This window comes from Populus trichocarpa, chromosome 6, assembly GCF_000002775.5.
Source record: "Populus trichocarpa isolate Nisqually-1 chromosome 6, P.trichocarpa_v4.1, whole genome shotgun sequence".
Classification (NCBI taxonomy): domain Eukaryota; kingdom Viridiplantae; phylum Streptophyta; class Magnoliopsida; order Malpighiales; family Salicaceae; genus Populus; species Populus trichocarpa.
Genome location: NC_037290.2, coordinates 25,513,835 through 25,523,613, shown reverse-complemented (window position 1 = coordinate 25,523,613; position 9,779 = coordinate 25,513,835). Strand labels below are relative to the sequence as shown.

Below are 9,779 nucleotides of genomic sequence, written 5' to 3'. Positions count from 1 at the left end.
TTTGGCTGTGTTTTTAGCTAAACCAAACCAGACCAGACATTTACATGTAATTAAAATCTAGTAAATCTCATTAGAGTTCTGGAATCTGGTTTAATCTGGTCGAATTCTATCCAAATCTTACAAGATGAATTTTTTTTAAAATAAAATAATATTATTTTAATAAAAATAGTGTGCCTGCCCAGTAAAGCATTGGTGTAAATTGAATATCAGATAATAATAATAACCAAAGGTTAAAAAACTTTTGAGCAGAGGATGGTAAAGTGAGGTCTAAGAACAAAATAGAAGTCACGGTCTTGGCTGGGCAAAGACAGTTGCTTCAAGACGTGTAGAAAATATCAAACTCTGACTTGGACTATTCAAAAACAAAAGAGACGACGCAAGAAAGGAAGAAAGTACTGTTAATCTTGCCGTAAGCAATGCACTAGTTGATTACTTAAATGCCAAGACGAATGCAGTAGCTTGAATTAGTCTAAGAAATCAGCAAGTTTCACTTAATGTTGATGGTGAAATGATCAGCAAATCATATAGCTAATTAATTAAGTCCTAATTATTATAAGATTTCCGTACACAGATTGTCACCGTTGATTTCGTAATCACATGTTTCAAGACATGGCACGCGACTGTGCCCACATGACCATGAAAATCAAGGGCATTGCTATTTTTCATGTGATTCGAGCTCAGAACTTTTAGAGTTAGAAGATGCCTGGAGTGGTAGGGGAGTTGTTTTTTAAATTATTTTAAAAAAAAATTATATTAAAAAATATTTTTTATTTTTAAAAAATTATTATTAATATTAGTAAATTAAAATGATATAAAAATATAAAATAATTGAAGAAATTTTTTAAAAAAAAATTCAATTTTTTTCAAAAGCGATTTTGAAACGGAAAAATAAATATACCTATGCGTTTTTGCAGCAAAAATACAGTTTAAAAAAAAATTATTTTAAACTATTTTTTAGTGTTTTTATATTTTTTTATGTGCTAATATAAAAATAAATTTTAAAAAATCAAAAAAATATTTTTTTGATGGATTTTCAAGAAAAAAACACTTTAAAAAACAACTGCTACCGCAATCCCAAATACACTTTTAGTATTAGTTTGGTAACGTGATGAATATTATTTTTAAAAAGTGTTTTTTAATTGAAAATACATTAAAATTAAATAATTTTTAAGTGTTTTTTTATTTTTATTATAAATACATCAAAATTATAAAAAAAATATTTAAAAAACATTAATTTAATTGTTATGGTTGAAAAATATTCTTGAAGCAGATTCAACCACGTTACAAGTACACCCTTAGTTACCCATGCCGGTATGTTGACGAGAATTGTCCACGAATGTTACAAAAATTGATGTTAAGAAAATTAATCAGGTTGGTTCTAGGAATTTTTCATGATCAAAAAACACATGTTCCTTCATCTGGTGGAGGTTTTCTAGTTCTCCCGTGTCAGATTCGTGAAAAAAAAAACAGAAAAAAGAAAAACATGACTTACATGTTTTATTTTTCGAAAGTGTTGACTGTTGTGCTGTGCTATGTTATGTTTGATATGATGTAAAATAAAAACAATATTTGATAACTGATTATTATGTTATGTTTATAAATGTTTATAATAGTGAAATAGTATTTGGTTAAATTATACTAGGGGTGAGAAAAAAACCGAAAAACCAATTAAACTGAGAAAACTGAAAAAAAAATAATTGAAAAAACCAAACTGTGAAAAAAAAACCGATTAAAATTTTAAAAAAACCGACCGGTTCGGTTTTATAAGCCTAAAATTAAAAAAACCGAACCGAACCCAAACTGAAAAAAAACTAAGCCAAAACCTAGCTAAACCGAAAAAACCGAGCCAAACCGGTTTTTTTCATAAAAAACAGAACCGAAACTGGTTGGTTTGAACCGGTTTTGGTTTTTTTAAAAAAATATTCAATTTAATTATTTTTTTTATAAAAACCAAATCGAAAATAATCACTCCTAAATTATACTATCGTGCCTTTGAGATATAAATGGACCAATAAAAGATATAACTTATTAAAAATATTTTAATAAACATATTTTATTTATATTAAATAATTTATATTTTATTAAACTTGCATGGCACTTGTCCATTTATTTTATAAAAATAATTGTTAATTACGAAAATAAAATAAAGTTAAATAAGATGATAAAATACACTCCTGTAAATTCATCATGCCGACAAAATTAATTATATAGAAAATGGAAATTAAATTACATAAAACATTAATATTTTGGTATGTACTGTAATGGTAGAAAAATTGTCATTTTAATTAAAAAAATAAATTTCATAATAAGCATATGTGATTTGGATTAAAAGTAAAAGGTACATGTGCGTAGAGTAATATACCTCATTGTTATAAGACTTGGGATAACTCAGTGATTCCTTTATTTCAAATTTAATCCACGCCAAATTAGTATAAAAAAACTCATTTTTTTAAAATATAATAATATTTTATTTTTTAAAATAAAAATATCAAAAATTAAATTGACTTAAATAAACTGGTATTGAATTGTACGTATACCAAATATGTTCTTGTAACTATAATATACCTAACTTTCCATAATAATAATAATAATAAAAAAAAAAGTGCATCCAAGCCGGTTACCCATCACTTCCCCAAATTTAAAATTTTCACTGCCACCCTCAGTTTGGTACTCTGCTACTTATTACCCGCCAACAATTTGATTATTAGGGAAAAATTGGAAAGGTAAGGGACAGTTAAGACTTTTAGCACCAACACTACTGCTCTTACGATGGCAGTTTGTAATTTCCTACAAAAACCATTACATTCTCGTACTTACATAACTGACCGTTTCCCAAGACTTTACACATGGCAGCTTTAGCAGTTGCCCAGAAACCCTGGTATCTAACGGCTCCTTTTCTCATCCTCTTCTGCTGTCCACGTCGCAAAATTCCAGCCGTCAGATCAGAATCTACACCCCATAACTCCACCTTCTAGTTAATCCGACCGCATCTTAACCATAGTTAACTCAACTAACACAAAACTCGACTCCCCAAAACACCCCTCAAACACCCATTATTTACACCCCTACCCTCGCCCCTCTTACCTATAAATTCAACCTTGGAGACTCGCTAGGTTTGCCAAACCAGCTACCCAAAACCCCTTATAGAAAAAAAAAAAATAACCCCTCATCTTCTCTCATACAAGCTCTTCTTCTTTAACAATGGCTGCCGGTTCTTCACGGTCAAAGAGATCAAGTGGTCCTGTCTTACGCTCTCTATCACCAAGTGGAAGATTACAAACACACAACAATTACAGTCTTTCATCTTCTTCATCAGCTTCTGCCTTTGCATCCTCAACAAGCTCAAGTTTCTATTCTCCACCATCCGCATTTTTTCAGAATTCTCATCAGCGATCAGCGTCTCCGACACGCGTCAATCTTTACTCATCATGTCCTCCTCTTTCTCCTTCTTTTCGTTTCTCTATTGACCGATCTACCTCTCCTAATCGGTCAATATCCGTTTCGAAAAAGAATCACAGCCATCCGATCTCGGCTCCGAAGAGGACATGTATGTGTTCTCCTACAACACATCGAGGCTCGTTCCGGTGCAGTTTGCATAAGAACAGTTCGAGTTCTTCTAATCCGGCGATGTTCACTCCTCATCGTTTGAATATGAGGCGGTCCGCGATGACGAATTCTCTGGTTAGAATCGGTGGTGTTGAAGGCGAGTGGGTGAAGAGAGCGTTGACGGCTTTGATTAGGCCTTCATCGCATCAGCAACGGAGGCGAGGCGCCTTCCAGCCGCGGCAGAGTCGGTTATCAATTATGTCTAAAGCCGATGATGAAATTTGTTGATTTTTCTGGCGGTTTTAACCACAGGTTGGTGTTCTTGGTTTCTTTGATTTTTTTGTGGTCAAGGTGTGCATAGCTGCGTCAACTCGCTCGGGACCGAGTCGGATCGGCGGGGTGGACACTGTTGCATAGATCTACGACGAGTTTGGGGCTGAGTTAGCTCGGATGAGTTAGATTTTGTGTTGGACTTTTGATTGGAAGAGAGAATCCTTTTTATTGTACATATCAATTGCCATGGAAAGAGATTTGAGACTTAATTTTCTAAAACCTAAAACCTAAAATTATAATTATAATTAATCGTTAGAATTTAAATCTTAATCCTTATAATTAAGGATTTAATTAATCTGATTCCAAAATTATCGGATGGGATTGTGGTGTTTGCAGCGTTATGTTTGCCGTTTACCACCGTTCCGTTCAGTCATAGCATCGGTCCATCACTCGTCGCCCGTTACGTGTGCCGTTACTATTCATCAGTTGCGTCGTGTTTGGAGCGAGGTATATTCTTTCTATTTTCTTTTTTAGTTATTTATTTTTATTTTTACTTTTTTTATTAATTGGTGCAGGTATGGATTCGCCGTGGCGTTTTGGCCGAGACTTCAAAATTTTTGAAGATTTGAAATTTAATTTTGCCTTTGCTTAGCGGGACATCTATGGAGCGGATTTGGAGATTCCAAAGAAAATTAAGCAAGTGGTCATGGACTTAATATCAAAATAAAATAACTACGGAAATTCTTAAATAAGGAAAATTAAGTAATTATGACAATTCTCTAATAATAATAATAATAATAATAATGTCCTTAAAAGTGAAGGAAAAGGGGGGGGGGGGGGGATATTATTACTGATTGATAGCTGTAGACAGCTGACTCAATGTGTCTAAGCAGAGAGATTTAAAAAGGAGAATATTCTGGGAATTTCAGAGGATTTTAAAGGAAATTTCAAGGAAATAAGAAGAAAAAGAAATATCTTGGTGGTCTGAGTGGCAAAATCATCCGAAAGAATAATGTTGTTTATCTTGAATTTTAAAATAAATATAATTTTTGTTATAATATTGAAGATTTGGCCAAAATAAAAAATAAATAAATGGTGAATTTGAAAGAGGAGCAATGAAACGTGCGCGTCATACCTAAAAGGTGATTGATCCTTTTGTCAACTATGAATTTTGGGCTAAAGATAAGAGGGCATTTCTCATTTTCTAGACATGGAAGCAAGGAAAGGAAGAAATAATATATTTTTATTTTCTAAAAGAAAGGAAGATATAAATGCTCAAAAGAAGATGCGGGGGGGTGTCTTGATCAATAAGCTTTTTAAACATTGTATTTAAGCCGTTGGAAGGTCCATTTCATATCATTACGTGTCCAAGTGACATCTCACGCTCCAAATAATTGAAAGCATAGCATGTTACTTGTGTGCAAAGCATGTGGGCTGACATGATGGCGCATCTGAATACAACTAAACATGAGGGTCTGGTATTTATCGAAGATTAATTTGGTATTTATAAGTAAAATAGCTAGATTTTCCTGTTCGGTTCGGCTCCGGCGTTCGTAGGAATTCCTTCGCATTGATTTCGACTGATAGGTTCTACTTTCTAGTATTCTTCATCCGAGGCTCCGAACTCCATCGTTTCACCTCCCGTAACTGTAGGTGAGCGGCTGTGTTCGAAATATCATGGTGGGTGATTGAAAATGAGGGATGAGAATTCTAAACTTGGCTAAACACATCCTTACCGCGTCAACCGACCAAAAACCAAGATCTCCCTAGCTCTTCTGGAAACTAGGTTTGAGTGTTTGTGTTAAAGCAAATCAATTGAGTTTATTTATTTATTTTTATATCTGATAAATCCAATTCTTAAAAATCTAAAAAAAACACCTAACAGGCTCAGGCTACCATGTCTAGCTCAATATATTGTCAAGGGACAGGGCTATATTGTTGTCTAGGCCCAACACGAGCCCATATTAGGAGCATTCCCAGCACCTCCATGGATCAATGCTATCATGCTCGAGCCCAATATGCTTAGGTTTAGATAGCACGTCTGAGTATATTTTTTATTCATAACTGACTCAAACAACTTGCCCAAGCGCAAAATTACCTTGAAACTATTTTCAGAACTCTACTTTAATATTTTATATTGATTCAATACATATTATTTTGAATATGACACAATTTAAAATATTACAAGAGTGATATGACTCTTTAATTAGCTTCTTGTCTCCATAAAAGAATGAAATTCATGAACTATAAATACCTCATGAATCCTTCAATCTCCAGATTTACAATCTCATCATTCTTAATATTTTTAGCATATATATTTTTAAATTTTATCTTTTTAAAATATTATTGCACATTCTCTCTCTAAAAAAATACTTATTTATGCATCTGAAAATTCTTAAATTTATATAAAAAAAGATTTTTATAGATACCAGCCATCTTAACACAAAAAAAAAAATTCAAACAACTAAAACTAAAAAATTAATTAATTATCCAACATATAATTTTTTTCCGCTGATTGAAATTTGTTAGGACCTCATTAATATCCACCCACCGCTCCCCGCCCTTCCATTTTCACTACCACCTAGCCAAGACAAAGTTGACTAGTGTTAATGGCTGTTTCCAACTTTTAATTCTTCGCCCCACACAAATTGGTAGCATGATGAGGTGGCACTTTTCACAAAAGATTGTAAGTGGAGCAGATGGTCTATATACTCTTAAAACAAGTTCTTTTAGTGGGATAAGAGACATTTCGATAATTAAGTTAGTGTATGAAAGAGGAAACACCGCTTGAAAATGTCATGAACATGGTGGTGCAAGCGAAAAAAGAGAGTATATTTAGAGAGGATGAGAGAAAAAGAGATTCCCAAACCCTAAACTCAGTGATTGTTTATATAGTTGCACGTCTTAATTATCATGTTGCATGAAGACCAAGCCTATCTCTAATCCAACAAGCATATGAAGCTGGGAATAGATCCAAGCCCTACTGGACGAGAAAGGCAACAATATCTTCTTCTTTTTTGACATATTCAAATCTTCCATCTAGGAAATTCATGGGCCGAAGGTTTCTACAATTTTTGTCAGAATAATGAACCGGGGACCTGTAATGTTGGACTACAGAACCTACCTGTGTATTTCTTGATCAGCTGTGTAAATTGTCCGTATTTTACCTGCCTCTTCGAGATTTTCATTGAGTGACAACTTCCCATAGCTGCATCGACAGTACTGTCCTATTATATAGTTTTTTGGCTTATAGCTTGGAAACATAGCATGTGAATGGACCCTGGTAGCTCCACCACTGGATGCGTCTCTCGAGACTGTCTTCAGGAGATAAGCATGAGCTTCGAAGCTATTGATTTATGGCTGTGAAGTGCCACTGGAGATGTGAACTGGATAAGAAGTGTACAAGAGAGACAAATCGCCATGCCTCCAATGTAAGTAAATTATTATTTTTTTTATTAACGTGGGTGTTCGGGTCAGGTTGCGCGTACCTCAACTAATCTCCTAGGATCCTAAAGTTAATGACCAGGTAAATCTCCAGTAGCCATCAATATTAATAACCACTGATCTCAAATCTGAGACTATAGAAAAAACATCTTCTTAATCTCAAGTTCTTACTACTGAACCATTCTCGATCGTCAATGGTTATGTACGTAAATATATAATTAATTGCCTGCGTGTTCGTTGGCGGCATTAAAGGCATTAAAATGTAATGAGCAATCTTTCAATGTTTAACATCGGAGAGATTTTTACTTCTATTTAATATCGTGACTTACTTTTAATTCAATTAAACAACTTATGATTAAAATAAGTTAAAATTATTTTAAATTAGAAGCATGTTAAGTAAAAACGATTCAACATAAATGAATGTAGTATACATTATAAATCATACATAATAAAGTTAAAGTTTTAACTCAATTTTATAACAATTTTTTTTTAATTTAAGCCAAAAATTATTTCTAAACATACTTATTACTTTTCTTGATTCAAAAGTAAAAAAAAAAACAATTTAAATCAATTAATAAAAATAATACCAAACATATATAACTTTAATATGTTAGAGGGGTGTTTGAAAACACTAGTGCTATTTAACCTAATCTAATCCGTCAAAGTCACAAAATGCATGTATTATAAATGATAGTGAATAAAAAGAATTTAAGAGATGGATATTATGAATTAGATTTTTGAAATTCAGTCACTGTATAATTTTTTTATCTTTATATCTGATAGTTTGTGAATTGAGCATTTATTTTTTATTTTGGTTAGAAATGTTTTAGCTCCAAAATTTATATTAGTCGGATTCTTATTAGATTTTCTTAACATAACAAAAAAAATTTGTCTCTTTACCGGAGATGAGGGATGAGGTAGCTAGAATTTAATAGTGGTGTAAAGTATAAGAATTAAACCTAACATTAAAGGTGTTATGGCACCTACAGTTCATGTTATAAGTTCACTTTTAAATGAGGATCCATGAAAATTAGCAATGTAAATTTAATTCATGAAAAATTCAGATTTATAATTTATAAAATATCAAAATTTAAGATATAATTATAAATCCGACTCAACTATATTCACGAAAACCCTATTTTCTATCTCGTCAAATCCAAAGCCCTTCTGAAGGATAAGGTAGTATCGAGAAGTGGCCAATACTAGATTTTAGTAGCCAATATTGGGATGGGGTTAAGTAATTGAACCAACTTCTCGTGTATAACCTTCTTCCTTAAGGTAGCATTCGCCTAAGAAGACTCAAACAATGTTAATTAACCCGTTTCTGAAGCATTAAAGCTCAAAGCCCTTTGGCTAAATTGATCACAAGAGGGGGGGAGAAAGAAAAGAAAAAACTAATTCTATTACACATTTTCAAACAAATACGAAATGGAACCATGAAAACGAGGGTGATGGGAACAAGACGATTAAAGCTCACTGCAGTTCTTTTGCGAGACTACTGTCGTCTCGAATTTATTGCCAGTTTGGATTTTTTTTCCCCCTCGAAGATTGCAATTTCATACGCCTGGAATTTATTGCTAGTTGGATATTTTTCAAAAATTTACATCGTACTTTGAATGTGTGAGAGAAGTTGAGAGCATAGTTATTCAACTCAACTTGGTAGATTAATTTTATAATTTATAATCTGATTTGGATTGGATTGGGTTTTATTTTCAACAATGAAATAATTAAATTCAAGTAGCCTAGATTTATAACTAGCCCCGTAACCTGATTAGGAATTCTAATAAGTCGGAGTTATATATCGATGCCTTTCTAACTCTGTGAAAATCAGAAAGGAGTTTTCCAGGAGATCCGGAGATTCGCTTCGTCTTTCTCTTCCCACTCTAACCTTTTGACATGTTCTCTGTAATGTCCAGTTGCCACTGAAAAGGTGTACATTTCATACGCATGTATGCTCCTTTCAGTAGTCTTGTGAACATGCCCTGGAATGATGCTTGAATGTTTCCTGAAGAAGGGGGAGCTGGCGTCGGCTTGCGAAAGTTGTACTATGATGATAGATGAAGGTTGTAGATATATATCATGAAAATGCAGACAACTGTTGAACATTTATATGAATATTTGCAGAACCAATCCATGTTTTTCTCTTACATAAATCAAGTTCTTGTTTTTTGTTAAAAATACTGCTCGACTGGTTTGACCATGATGAGAATTCATTGAAGAATGTACTAGCAGAATAGGTCATGTACCCAGCATCTTGATTCTCCATTACGAAAAAGCCTGTTCACTTCAGCAATAATAAAGTTAACACTCGTTAATATGACAGGAAAACTTTGCGAACTGATGACAGAAAGAGAAATTGCTGCAGCCAGCAATTTCATTATAGACACGCACAAGATTCGTGGGGCTACCCTTAATCAGCCATAACAGGAATTCTGTTGATAATCTAAGATTTAATCGAAAATTAAGGACTAGTCTGATTAAGAAAAACATAATTGAATGCCTTGTCATTATCTATG

The 9,779-nt window shown here is 33.1% G+C and overlaps 1 protein-coding gene across 1 annotated transcript; it reads left to right on the top strand.

Moving 5' to 3' along the window:
- The first annotated feature begins 3,109 nt into the window (after positions 1-3,109).
- Positions 3,110-4,098, top strand: LOC7489128 (uncharacterized serine-rich protein C1E8.05). Its single transcript, XM_002309612.4, has one exon. It carries the CDS (start codon positions 3,202-3,204, stop codon positions 3,832-3,834), a length of 633 nt encoding a protein of 210 aa, XP_002309648.1. The 5' UTR covers positions 3,110-3,201; the 3' UTR covers positions 3,835-4,098.
- Positions 4,099-9,779: the final 5,681 nt, after the last annotated feature.